This window comes from Bombus huntii, chromosome 10 (assembly GCF_024542735.1).
Source record: "Bombus huntii isolate Logan2020A chromosome 10, iyBomHunt1.1, whole genome shotgun sequence".
Taxonomy (NCBI): Eukaryota; Metazoa; Arthropoda; class Insecta; order Hymenoptera; family Apidae; genus Bombus; species Bombus huntii.
Window position 1 is genome coordinate 3,372,159 of NC_066247.1, and position 10,790 is coordinate 3,382,948.

Consider the following 10,790-nt stretch of genomic DNA (forward strand, 5'->3'; position numbering starts at 1 on the left):
TTGTCATCCCCACCACTGTACTGGTGGGAGTTTTCCGCATGGGGATCTAATGTTCCCTTTAAACACATCGAGGGCTGAATACTGTAACCTGATCCATAAAGCACTATTAATTTAACGATGAAGCTTCTTTATTTGTGTCCTTTTTTCAGACGGATCTTTTATGCATTTGCGGCATTACTCTATTTAAAATAAGGTCGAATACGATATAGTTTAAATTCACTTTCACACACATGTGACAGATGAAAGAACATAAGTTAAATTCACTAAATAAGCACATATGCCGCAAATTATATCGTGTTTGATTTTGTTTCAACCAGAAAAACCCCGTAATTACGTTGGTAAAAGCTTTATTCAATAAAAATTAATTTCATTCAACGTTAGTATTGCTTCACCGATTTTCTGATCTAGTCGACTTTCGGGCCATTTTTTCTAACACTCGCACTGTTCTTTCCTATGTCTAGTGGGAGCTACTCTTGGTAATCCCTTGCGTAACAAAGACGATACTACAGCTGCTCTGCAGAAACAGCAGCGAAATATTCTCTTACGCAAGACTTTCACTAACATATCTACGTACGAAGCATACTATAATCTCTTAAACACGAGTGCACAACGTTTTCGATCAATGTATGCGAATAAATAAGTCAGTTTAGAGCCATTTCGAGATCACGCAATTACGATCACAGTCTTTGCTTGCGTTCAATATAATCTATTGCATCGATCATAAGTAAGACGTTTCAGTTTTCCCACATTACTTACAAGAAAGGGTATTTGCTTGCTATAAGAAAATAGATCTTCCTCCTTTGCGTTTACTTACATACCGTTGCAACTTTAGTCTGATAATTTATAATAAAAATTGAATATTCTTTGAAGACACAGACCAATTTTCGAAACAGACGACGCCGAACAAAAGAAAAACGCGGTATAGAAGCGTGGCAATAAAGTATTTACCCTATGAAGTAACCACCAGCACCTGAATTTTCTTGGAAATGTGCAGTTGAAATAGAAATGGTAACCAATTGGGCAGCAGACGTAATTGAGCGATTATAGCAGAATAAAAGATAAACCGAAAATAGATATACAATTTGTTAGTATGTTGGAAGAAGGAAAGGGAAGATATTCACGATTACGTGGAATTACTTGTCGATCCTCATTTTGTAAGGATGAAAGAGTCGTCGGATGAAGATTTCGCTTACGCGATGGCTCCGCTGAAAATCATGTCGTGGCCTGTAGGAACCTGGCCTCCTCAAGTGTACGATATCTTCTCCGCTATACGTGCTATAATCGCGATTCTACTTCTGGTATGAAATTTTTGTGATTCTGTTTCGAAGTTGACACGTTAGCTACCAACTATATAGAATCGGGGACAAAGTAAGTGGGCAAGTAAATGGAACTAGTTTTAATGTTGTGCACTTATATCCTTTTTATTGCATATCGTTATAGTACATAGATTAATCAGGAAATAACAGGAAATAACAAGCCGTATTTAACGAAACTACAGTGACAACTACTCCTCCTACTTATCCACTTACTTTTATGCAAACGTGTTAAATGAAATTTCTAGAAGTCAAATTGATCCGCTCCACGTTCTGCTACTCCGACAATTTTGTAATTACTACACATTATTTGTATTCTCTTTGGAAGACACCTGACGTATTTCTATAAATTTTCTTATAACATAGAAATCGTTTAAATTATAATGAATTCAAGCATAAATTAAAAAAGCAAATATGAATAATTTCATCGCACTTTTTACTTTTCAATTTGTGAACCTAATCAATGTGGTTTCTGAGTGACTGAATTTGTTTTATAGCTACTCATGCTGATTATCGTGCAAATGGAGTTGTATTTAGACAGTAGCGACGCCAAGAAGAATCTAGACGCTCTACTATTAATTACCTGCGGCATTTTGGCGTTATCAAAGATCATACGTTTTCGCATTCAGCCTGATGGCCTTATTTCGAATTTTGTCTCGGCGGTTAAAGATTATAACGAACTAAAAGACCAAGAGAAACGAGTGATAATGCGAAAACACGCTTATATGGGTAGACTGGTGTCTGCTAGTGTGATATTTTCTTCGTGCATCGGCTCGACTCTTTACTTGGCTATCCCTATGCTATCTGGAGATGAAGAAAAAGATATAGTTAACGTAACGAAAGGAAGTATAATGGATTACCCTATACCTTCCGAATGTGTAATGGCCCTTATACAATTGCCGGATAATTTGTTCTTTATGGTTTTTATCATAGAGTACTTGATGCTGTTGTTCACGAGCACTGGAAATCTAGGTAATGAATCGCCGTGTCCAATGAATCACCCATTGTCAGGAGCCATTCTAATTAATCCATAGATTTTAACAAAGAAGAAAGATTAATATCATTTTTTCAAACGCAAGGAACTGTTCTTTTATTTGCATTGGCTTCTTACAATCAGTCCTTAAAACTTGACGTACGATTTTATTCGCAATTTAATTTACATAAATATAGCACTCTATATTGAAAATAAACTCCAGACTCGGTATGACACAAAGTATAATGAGGAATTTGAACAGTTGGACGTGTATCTTGTGTATATGCAATGCGCTTATACCTCCAGATGCCGAAATTAATTATCCGTTTTGGACAATGAAACTAAGAACGCGATAAAAAATGGAATTGATCAGTTTGGCTTCTGATTTGCTTGATTGGCTCGGCACATGTACAGATACTTGCTCAGAATAACGCAAGAATCTAGCTTATTTAGTTTGAAATATGAATTAGGAAGCGATACGTTGTTCTTCGGTATTATTTTTCACCTGTGCGGTCAGGTAGAAATTCTGAGATTAGAGTTCAATAGACTAGGTAACAAGAACGAAAGAACAATGGAACGTTTCATCGTGTTAATCAAGAGACACATTTATTTATTGAACCTAGCCCACATGCTCAACGAGACAATTAGCTCTATCTTGGTTATGCAACTATTCTCGAGCTGTGTGCTTATTTGTACAACCGGTGAGCGTTCTGATCTCGCTTAATAAAATAACACGAAGCCTGGTATAAGAATATTTGAATACCATTTATATATAGGTACAATATTCATCTATTTTTAGGATTTCAACTTATTCTCGATCTGAGCATCGGAAACATAGTCATGACGATGAAAGGATTTATAGTTCTGAACGCTATGTTGGTGCAACTATTTGCATACAGTTATGTGGGCGATTATTTAACGCGCCAAATGAAAGGTATCAGCGACTCGATATATTTTTGCAACTGGTACGATATATCGAAAAGTATGGCAAAAGATCTTATTTACGTTATTATGAGAGCTCAATATCCAGTGTTCTTGAAGGCTGGCAATTTCTTTATCGTCAATATGGAAACGTATATGAGTATTCTGAAAACTTCTATGTCGTATCTTTCAGTCCTTCGAGTAATGGTAAATGCTTGAAGCGGTATGAATCTAATAAAGTACAATAAAATATAAAATATTTTCTTTCTGGTGTTTTAATATTCACTTCGTATACTCGAAATCAAACAGTTTTGGAATCGAATGTACGCAGTAGATCGTCTCAGTAGACTGTTATGGTCAATGATTCACGCAATTTTCGATAGATGTTATTGCAGCATCGTTTGTTTATAGCCACTGACTAAGAACAGGATAGACGTGACATTACATGGGTGTTCGCGTCTCTGATTCTGAAATACAGAAAAAAACCAAAGTTCATTTGTATTACACTGTGGTCAAGGAACAGGAACACAACAAGAGCCGACTCTCCACATGGAAATCCACATGTAAAACAAGAAGGGCCCCTTCTGTTCAAGCAGGCACACGTATATGGATACATATAAACACTATGAATGCCTCAGACAGAGGCATTCAGAAACAAAATTTCATTTTGTGCCTGTATATTTTTATTCGTATGAAAACAGATCAAAGAAGAGGACATTTGCACGTAAGTGGGCGTAAATGTTTTCATGTGCGTGCTAGGATAAATCGTACGTCAAATCGAAGTAAGTAAACGAAAGTAGAGGTATGTCACTGAAGGGCTAATCATATAATAGTGTCTGGTTTCGCAAATACTCGTTAAGTTTATTGTAACGCTATCACAAATCTTACTCCATTCAGTATTTTACATCATAAGTCAAATTTATATAATATTTCAAATGTAGAAATATATTGCATAAAAGAAATATAATAACTTGGTGCAGTCGATTAGTTTCTAATCATCTAGCTGACGTGCCTTACCTCTTTTCAGATCTTTTAACACTCGATGGACCCATAGATAGATCTTAACAATCCCTTGGAATTGAACTACTCGATGACAACATACTGCCTATTTTGCTAACTTTGCCTCATCCCATCTGCGTATTGGCACTGCAGACAATGTGTAACGTCGTCAATGTAATCGCTGATTGGGCCAATGGCGGATTATTCTTCAGCTTAAGGATGAATTCCCCCAAGTACTCATTGCCAGGAGTCATGCTAATTAACTCCGTAGATGTTGATGAAGAAAAAGTTTAACATCATTTTTCAAGTGCAATACAATTTGTTTTCACTTGTATCTGTCCTTTGAAATCACTCCTTAAAACTTTACATACGATTTTGTTTGCCATTTTACTTACATAAACATACATACCATTATATTCAGTTTTAACGTACATACTATGGTGTACTTTTTTCTAAATGATAATAATCAATAATATACATAAATATTAAAAAGTCAAAGAGTATATTTTTGTCCATATATTTTATTAAGACTTGTTTAAAATCTCAAAATCTATATAATTATTACCGATAAATCATAAATTTATCGCTTTTATCACCCTGCTACTGTAAGAGAGTTAAATGTCTAGTATTTTCTAAACTCTATCAAATCAAATTCGTGTAAAAACAAGTATAATTGGTATATTACCTTGATCACCGCAGCCTGTGTATTGTATTCAAAACCAGATTTCGTGTTCCTGGTTTGCTTGAGCACGAGAGAGCACAAGCGTCGGTGCATAAAAAAGCTCCATCTTGATGATGAGATTACTCCAACAGTCGTGCAAAATATAACATTAGTCTTACCGACTTTTTGATAAATTCGATTTTCAGACCACTTTCTTACTCGTCCTCTCTCTTTTTAAATCCGGCAAAATGCTACATCATATCTATCCCTTGCACCGGTTCTTTCCTCGATGGACGTTTGGTTTGGATCCAATTTTAGTGTGCTATGCTGAAATTTACTGCATTCCTCCCAGGAATTACCCTTTGTAAACCCTCGAGCAACAAAGGCGATATTACTCTTATTCAGCGAAGAAGAGCAACGATATTTTCTCTCACGTAAGACGCAAACTTTCACACAAATAAATGCGCACGGAGCACACTTTAGTCTGTTGAATACCGAGTATACAACTGTTTGGATCAATGCACGCGATTAAATAAGTAATTTTGATGCAATTTTGAGGAACTCCGAACGCGATCTTACCCTTCGCTTGCGTTCAAACATAATCGATTGCAATTTAGACGTTTCACTTCTACTACTTTCCCTGTAGCACGGGGTATCTTCTTACTATAAGAAAATAGATTTTCGTTCTTTACATTTACTTACATACCGTTGCAACTCGCATCTAATAGTTTTCATGAAAGTTAAATATTCTTTGAAAACACAGACTAATTTTCGAAACGCATGATCTATTTAACAATTTACCATAGGAGTTGGATATTCTTTGAAAACAGAGACCAATTTTCGAAACGGAAGATGCTGAACGACGGAAAATGCAGTATTAATCGTACAGCAGATCGGCAATAACGTATTTACCTGCGAAGTAACTGCCACTGGAATTTCCTTGGAAATGTGCACATGGCATAGAATTGGTAACCTATTGGACGGCAGATAATTGAGCGATTACAGTGAAATAAAAGATAAGAAAATACACACAATTTGTTAATATATGGGAAGAAAGAAAGGTACGGTACTAGCGTCGACGTAGAATTATTTCTCGATTTTCGTTTTCGAGGATGAAGGAGTCGTCGAAGAAAGACTTCGCTTACGCGATGACACCGATGAAGATCGTATCGTGGCCTGTTGGTACCTGGCCTCTTCAAAATTACGGTATTTTTTCCGCTATGCGTGGCATCATCGTGATCTCTCTTGTGGTATGAAACTTTTTTGATACTGTTTCGATGTGAATATGTTTGCATTTCGTTATACAGAATCAAGAACAAAAATAAGTGGACAAACTAATGGAACTAATTGTAGTGTTATATATGTAGATACATTTTATTTTTTATTGTATATCGTATAGTACATAGATTATTTAGCAAATAATTAAAAGCTATAATTAAATTATTTAGCAAATAAATAAATAAAATTAATTTTTGCATAAACAAGCCGTATCTGACGAAACAAAATTGATGTTTGGTTTTCCTTTCGTAAGGTTTGCTGAATATTTAACTAAACTTTAAATGTCAATTAAATACTCGGCGGAAGATTGGAGTTACTTTTTCGGAAAACACTTTGACATTTCGGTAGAATATTTCGAATTACCACAATACTTGTTTCCATTACCTGTCTATTTACTTTTATCCGAATGTGTTAATAAACATTCTGAAAATCACTTTAATCCGCTACATTTTTTGTTAATTCCACAATTTTACTATTACTCTACACTATTTACGTTCTTCTTGAAAGACAAATGTCTTATTTCTATCGATTTATTTGTGACAAGCGGATTGTGTAAATAATAATGAATTCAAAGGTAAATTAAAGAAGCAAATTTTAATAACTCCATCGCTCTTTTTATTTTTTTCATTTGCGAGCCTAATCAATAGGATTTCCGAGTAGCTGAAATTGGCGCTTTTAAGAATTTTCGTTCTTTTACAGTTGCTAATGCTAGCGATCTTACAAATGGAAATGTACTTAGACAGCGGCGACGCCGAAAAAAACGTGGACGCTTTGATATTAATAACAAGCGGCGTTGTGGCCTTGTCAAAAATTATATGGTTTCGTATTCGACCTGCTGGCCTTATTTCGAATTTTACTTCTGCGGTTAAGGATTATGAAGAATTGGAGGGTCAGGACAAACGATTGATAGTACGAAAACACGCTTATATAGGCAGAGTAGCATCTGCCACTGTGATATTTTCTTCGTATATCGGCTCTACTCTTTACATGACTATTCCTATGCTGGCTGGAAATGAAGAAAAAGATATAGTTAACGTAACAGAAGAAAGTACAACGGATTACCCTATACCTTCCGAATATGTAATGGATGTTATACAATTGCCGGATAATTTGTACTTTATGGTTTTTATCATAGAGTACTTGATGCTGTTGTTCACGAGCACTGGAAATCTAGGTAATGAATCGGGTGTTCGATGAATCACCCATTGTCAGGTGCCATGCTGATTAATCCATAGATTTTAACGAAGAAGAAAGATTAACATCATCTTTTTAAATGCAAGGAACTGATTCTTTTATTTGCATTGGCTTCTTACAATCAGTCCTTAAGACTTGACGTACGATTTTCTTCGCAATTTTACTTAAATAAATATGGTACTCTATATCGAAAATAAACCCTCGGCTCAGTATAACGCAAAGTATAATGAGGAATTTGGACGTGCGTATGTAACGTGTTTAAACTCTCAAATGTTGAAACTAATTATTCGTTTTGGACAATGAACTTAAAGAACGCGATAAAAGATGCAATTGATCAGTTTGGCTTCTGAAAGATACATATAAAGATATTTGCTCAGAGTAGCGCAAGAATCTTGCTCATTCGAGTTGAAATATGAATTAGGAAGCGATTCGTTGCTCTTCGGTATCATTTTTCACCTGTGCGGCCAAGTAGAAATTTTGAAGCTGGAATTCAATAAACTGGGCAACGAGAACGAAAGAATAATGGAACGTTTCATCGTATTAATCAAGAGGCATGTGTACTTACTGAACCTGGCCAAGATGTTGAACGAGACGATCAGCTCTGTCTTGGTCGTGCAACTATTCACGAGTTGTATACTTATTTGTACCACGGGTGAACACTTTTACCTCATTTAATGAAATCATATGAAACTCGATGGCATAAGTTTATTTAAATACGATCAATGTGTTTGAACGATTCGTATCTATTTTTAGGATTTCAATTTATTCTCGATCTGAGTGTTGGGAACATCGTCATGGCGATGAAAACATTGACAGTAATGAGCTGTCTGTTGGTTCAATTGTTTGCATACAGTTACGTGGGCGAATATTTAAAGCGTCAAATGGAGAGCGTCGGCGACTCTGTGTACTTCTGCAGCTGGTATCATATACCGAAAAATGTGGCAAAAGGTATCGTTTTTGTCATTATGAAAAGCCAAGATCCAGTTTCCTTGAAGGCTGGGAAATTCTTTATCGTCAATATGGAAACGTACATGAATATTCTGAAAACATCGATGTCGTATCTTTCAGTCCTTCGAGTAATGGTAAATCCTTGAAATGTTATTAATATAATAAAGCAGAATAAAATATTAAATATTATACTTTCAATGATTCAATATTCGTTTCAAATTCATTTAGAGTTGAATGTACGTAGTAGATAGTCTCGGTAAGCTGTTATGATCAAGTGTCTTTTGTGTGTAGTCATTGACTAAAGACAGGATTGACGTGACGACTTGACATTGAATGGAACTTTATGGCTCAGGTTGTGAAATAACTAGAAAAAATCTGAGTGTTTCTTGCAGCCTCTCCGAATTGCTACTGCGAACGTAGGAAAATTATATTCGTCCCGATCGTCAACAATGACGAAGTCAGTAGCTACGAAGGGATCTTTCTTTGTCGAACTCTCGAAAGAAAATTTGTCCCGTCGCATAACTGACAGCTATGAAACGCCACGTGCATAAGTCGAATTGTCAGCATGCGGTAATTGGGATAACATGTTCCTGTATACGGTATATTCAGTTTTAACGCATACACTACTATGTATTTCAATTTTCGACGATTAAGATATATAGGATTTATACCAAAGACACCAGAATGGAAGATATACGAAAAAATACATAATTCAAAACACTTTTACCCATATATTTTATAAAGAATCATTCAAGATCCCAAAATCTATAAAATGATTATGAAAGGTCACATATTTACCACTTTGACTACCTTGCTACTTCTTTTGTTGAAGGATTAAATGCCTAGTTTCCTCTAAACTGTCAAATCAAGTTCATGTATAATTGCCATATTACCTTGATCATCGTATCACGTGTATTTAATGAAAAATCTGGTTTAGTGATCGTGGTGTGTTTGAGTACAAGAGGAAACATCGGTGAATTGCAAACGTTTCTCCAGATGGTAACGTTGCTCATACAATTCTATAATACTTTTACGCCCACATAGGCGATGCCTCGATCCAAAGAGTTTGCAGTTTATCCTGTTATCAACCTTGAGAACATAGCAAGGGATCTGACACTGATAGTATCAACCGTGTGAACTTGTCGACCTACGTAACAGCTGAGAAATTCCTCTCGATGAACACATTCGCTTTCAAAGAAATACACGTGAAAATCATTGATCGCGAGTGCTACATATATATAGTAAACTTCCGTACAGTACCAAGCACCCGGTAAGGCTCCCTCGTTGAACACTCCATCGTCTCCCCCATTGCACTGGGGTGAGTTTCCCGCTTGGGGTTCTAGTGTTCCCCCTGACACATCGCGAAGTACGAGGGATTAATAACGTAACCTGTTCCATCGGATATTACCAATTCAATAAAGGAATTTTTATATTCTTGATATCTTTCACATTACATATTTGCTAATGTAGTTGTGAGATTTTTCCGACTGAAATAACACCGAACACGATATAATTTAAATCACGTTTACAGATATGTAATAGACGAAAGGAACAAAGTTAAATTTACTAAATGAGCAAATATTGATTAATTAAGAAATCCTCACAATTACATGGATAAAAGTTTTATTCGAGAAAAAGAAATTGAATATAACGTTTGTCTCACCGATTTCTTGATCCGGTGAAATGACAAGCCGTATCTATCCGTAGCACTGGTTACTCCCTCGATGAACATTTGGCTTGCCCAATTTTGTTCGATTTTAGGATACTATGCAGAAGTTTTTGTACATTCCTCTTGAGAATTACGCTTGGCAACCTGTCGCACAACAAAGGCAATGTTACTGTTACTCGACGAAGAAGAGCAACGAAATTTTCTCTTACGTAAGACTCAAACATTCGCAAAAATAACTACGCACGAAGCATGCTTTGGTCTGTTGACACGGAGCATACAACCGTTTGTATCAATGTACACGAATAAATAAGTAATTTTAGTGCAATTTTGAGAAACACCGACCACGATCGCACCCTTCGCCCGCGTTGAAAATAATCGATTGCAATTTAGACGTTTCAGTTCTACCACTTTCCTTAGAAGAAAGACTATCTTCTTACCATAAGAAAATAGATCATCGTTCTATGCGATACTTACATATCGCTACAACCCTACTCTAATAGTTTACTATGAAAGTTGAATATTCTTTGAAAATACAGACCAATTTTCGAAACACAAGTAGTTCAACAGCTATGAAAGTTGAACATTCTTTGGAAAGTCGAACTAATTTACAAAACGAATGGCCCTGTACGACAGGAAACGCGATATTACTCGTACGGAAACTTGGCAATAAAGTATTTACGTACGAAGTAATCGCCTCCTCCCTCCCCCACTGAATTTTCCATGAAATACGCAGGTAACGTAGAAATGGTAAGTTACTGAACGATGGATAATCGAGCAATTATAATAGAATAAAAGATAAACCGACGAATAGGGATATAATTTGTTGTATGCGGG

The 10,790-nt window shown here is 35.9% G+C and overlaps 2 protein-coding genes across 2 annotated transcripts; both read left to right on the forward strand.

Moving 5' to 3' along the window:
• Nucleotides 1–625: 625 nt before the first annotated feature.
• On the forward strand, nucleotides 626–3,426 carry LOC126870010 (odorant receptor Or2-like). Its single transcript, XM_050627310.1, has 4 exons — nucleotides 626–1,298; nucleotides 1,811–2,285; nucleotides 2,757–2,987; nucleotides 3,086–3,426. Exons 1-4 carry the CDS (start codon nucleotides 1,161–1,163, stop codon nucleotides 3,424–3,426), a joined length of 1,185 nt encoding a protein of 394 aa, XP_050483267.1. The 5' UTR covers nucleotides 626–1,160.
• A 2,537-nt stretch (nucleotides 3,427–5,963) lies between these two features.
• Nucleotides 5,964–8,556, forward strand: LOC126870011 (odorant receptor Or2-like). The gene is made up of 4 exons (XM_050627312.1): nucleotides 5,964–6,117; nucleotides 6,845–7,319; nucleotides 7,761–7,991; nucleotides 8,093–8,556. The coding sequence occupies exons 1-4, from the start codon at nucleotides 5,980–5,982 to the stop codon at nucleotides 8,431–8,433; spliced, it is 1,185 nt and encodes a 394-aa protein (XP_050483269.1). The 5' UTR covers nucleotides 5,964–5,979; the 3' UTR covers nucleotides 8,434–8,556.
• Nucleotides 8,557–10,790: the final 2,234 nt, after the last annotated feature.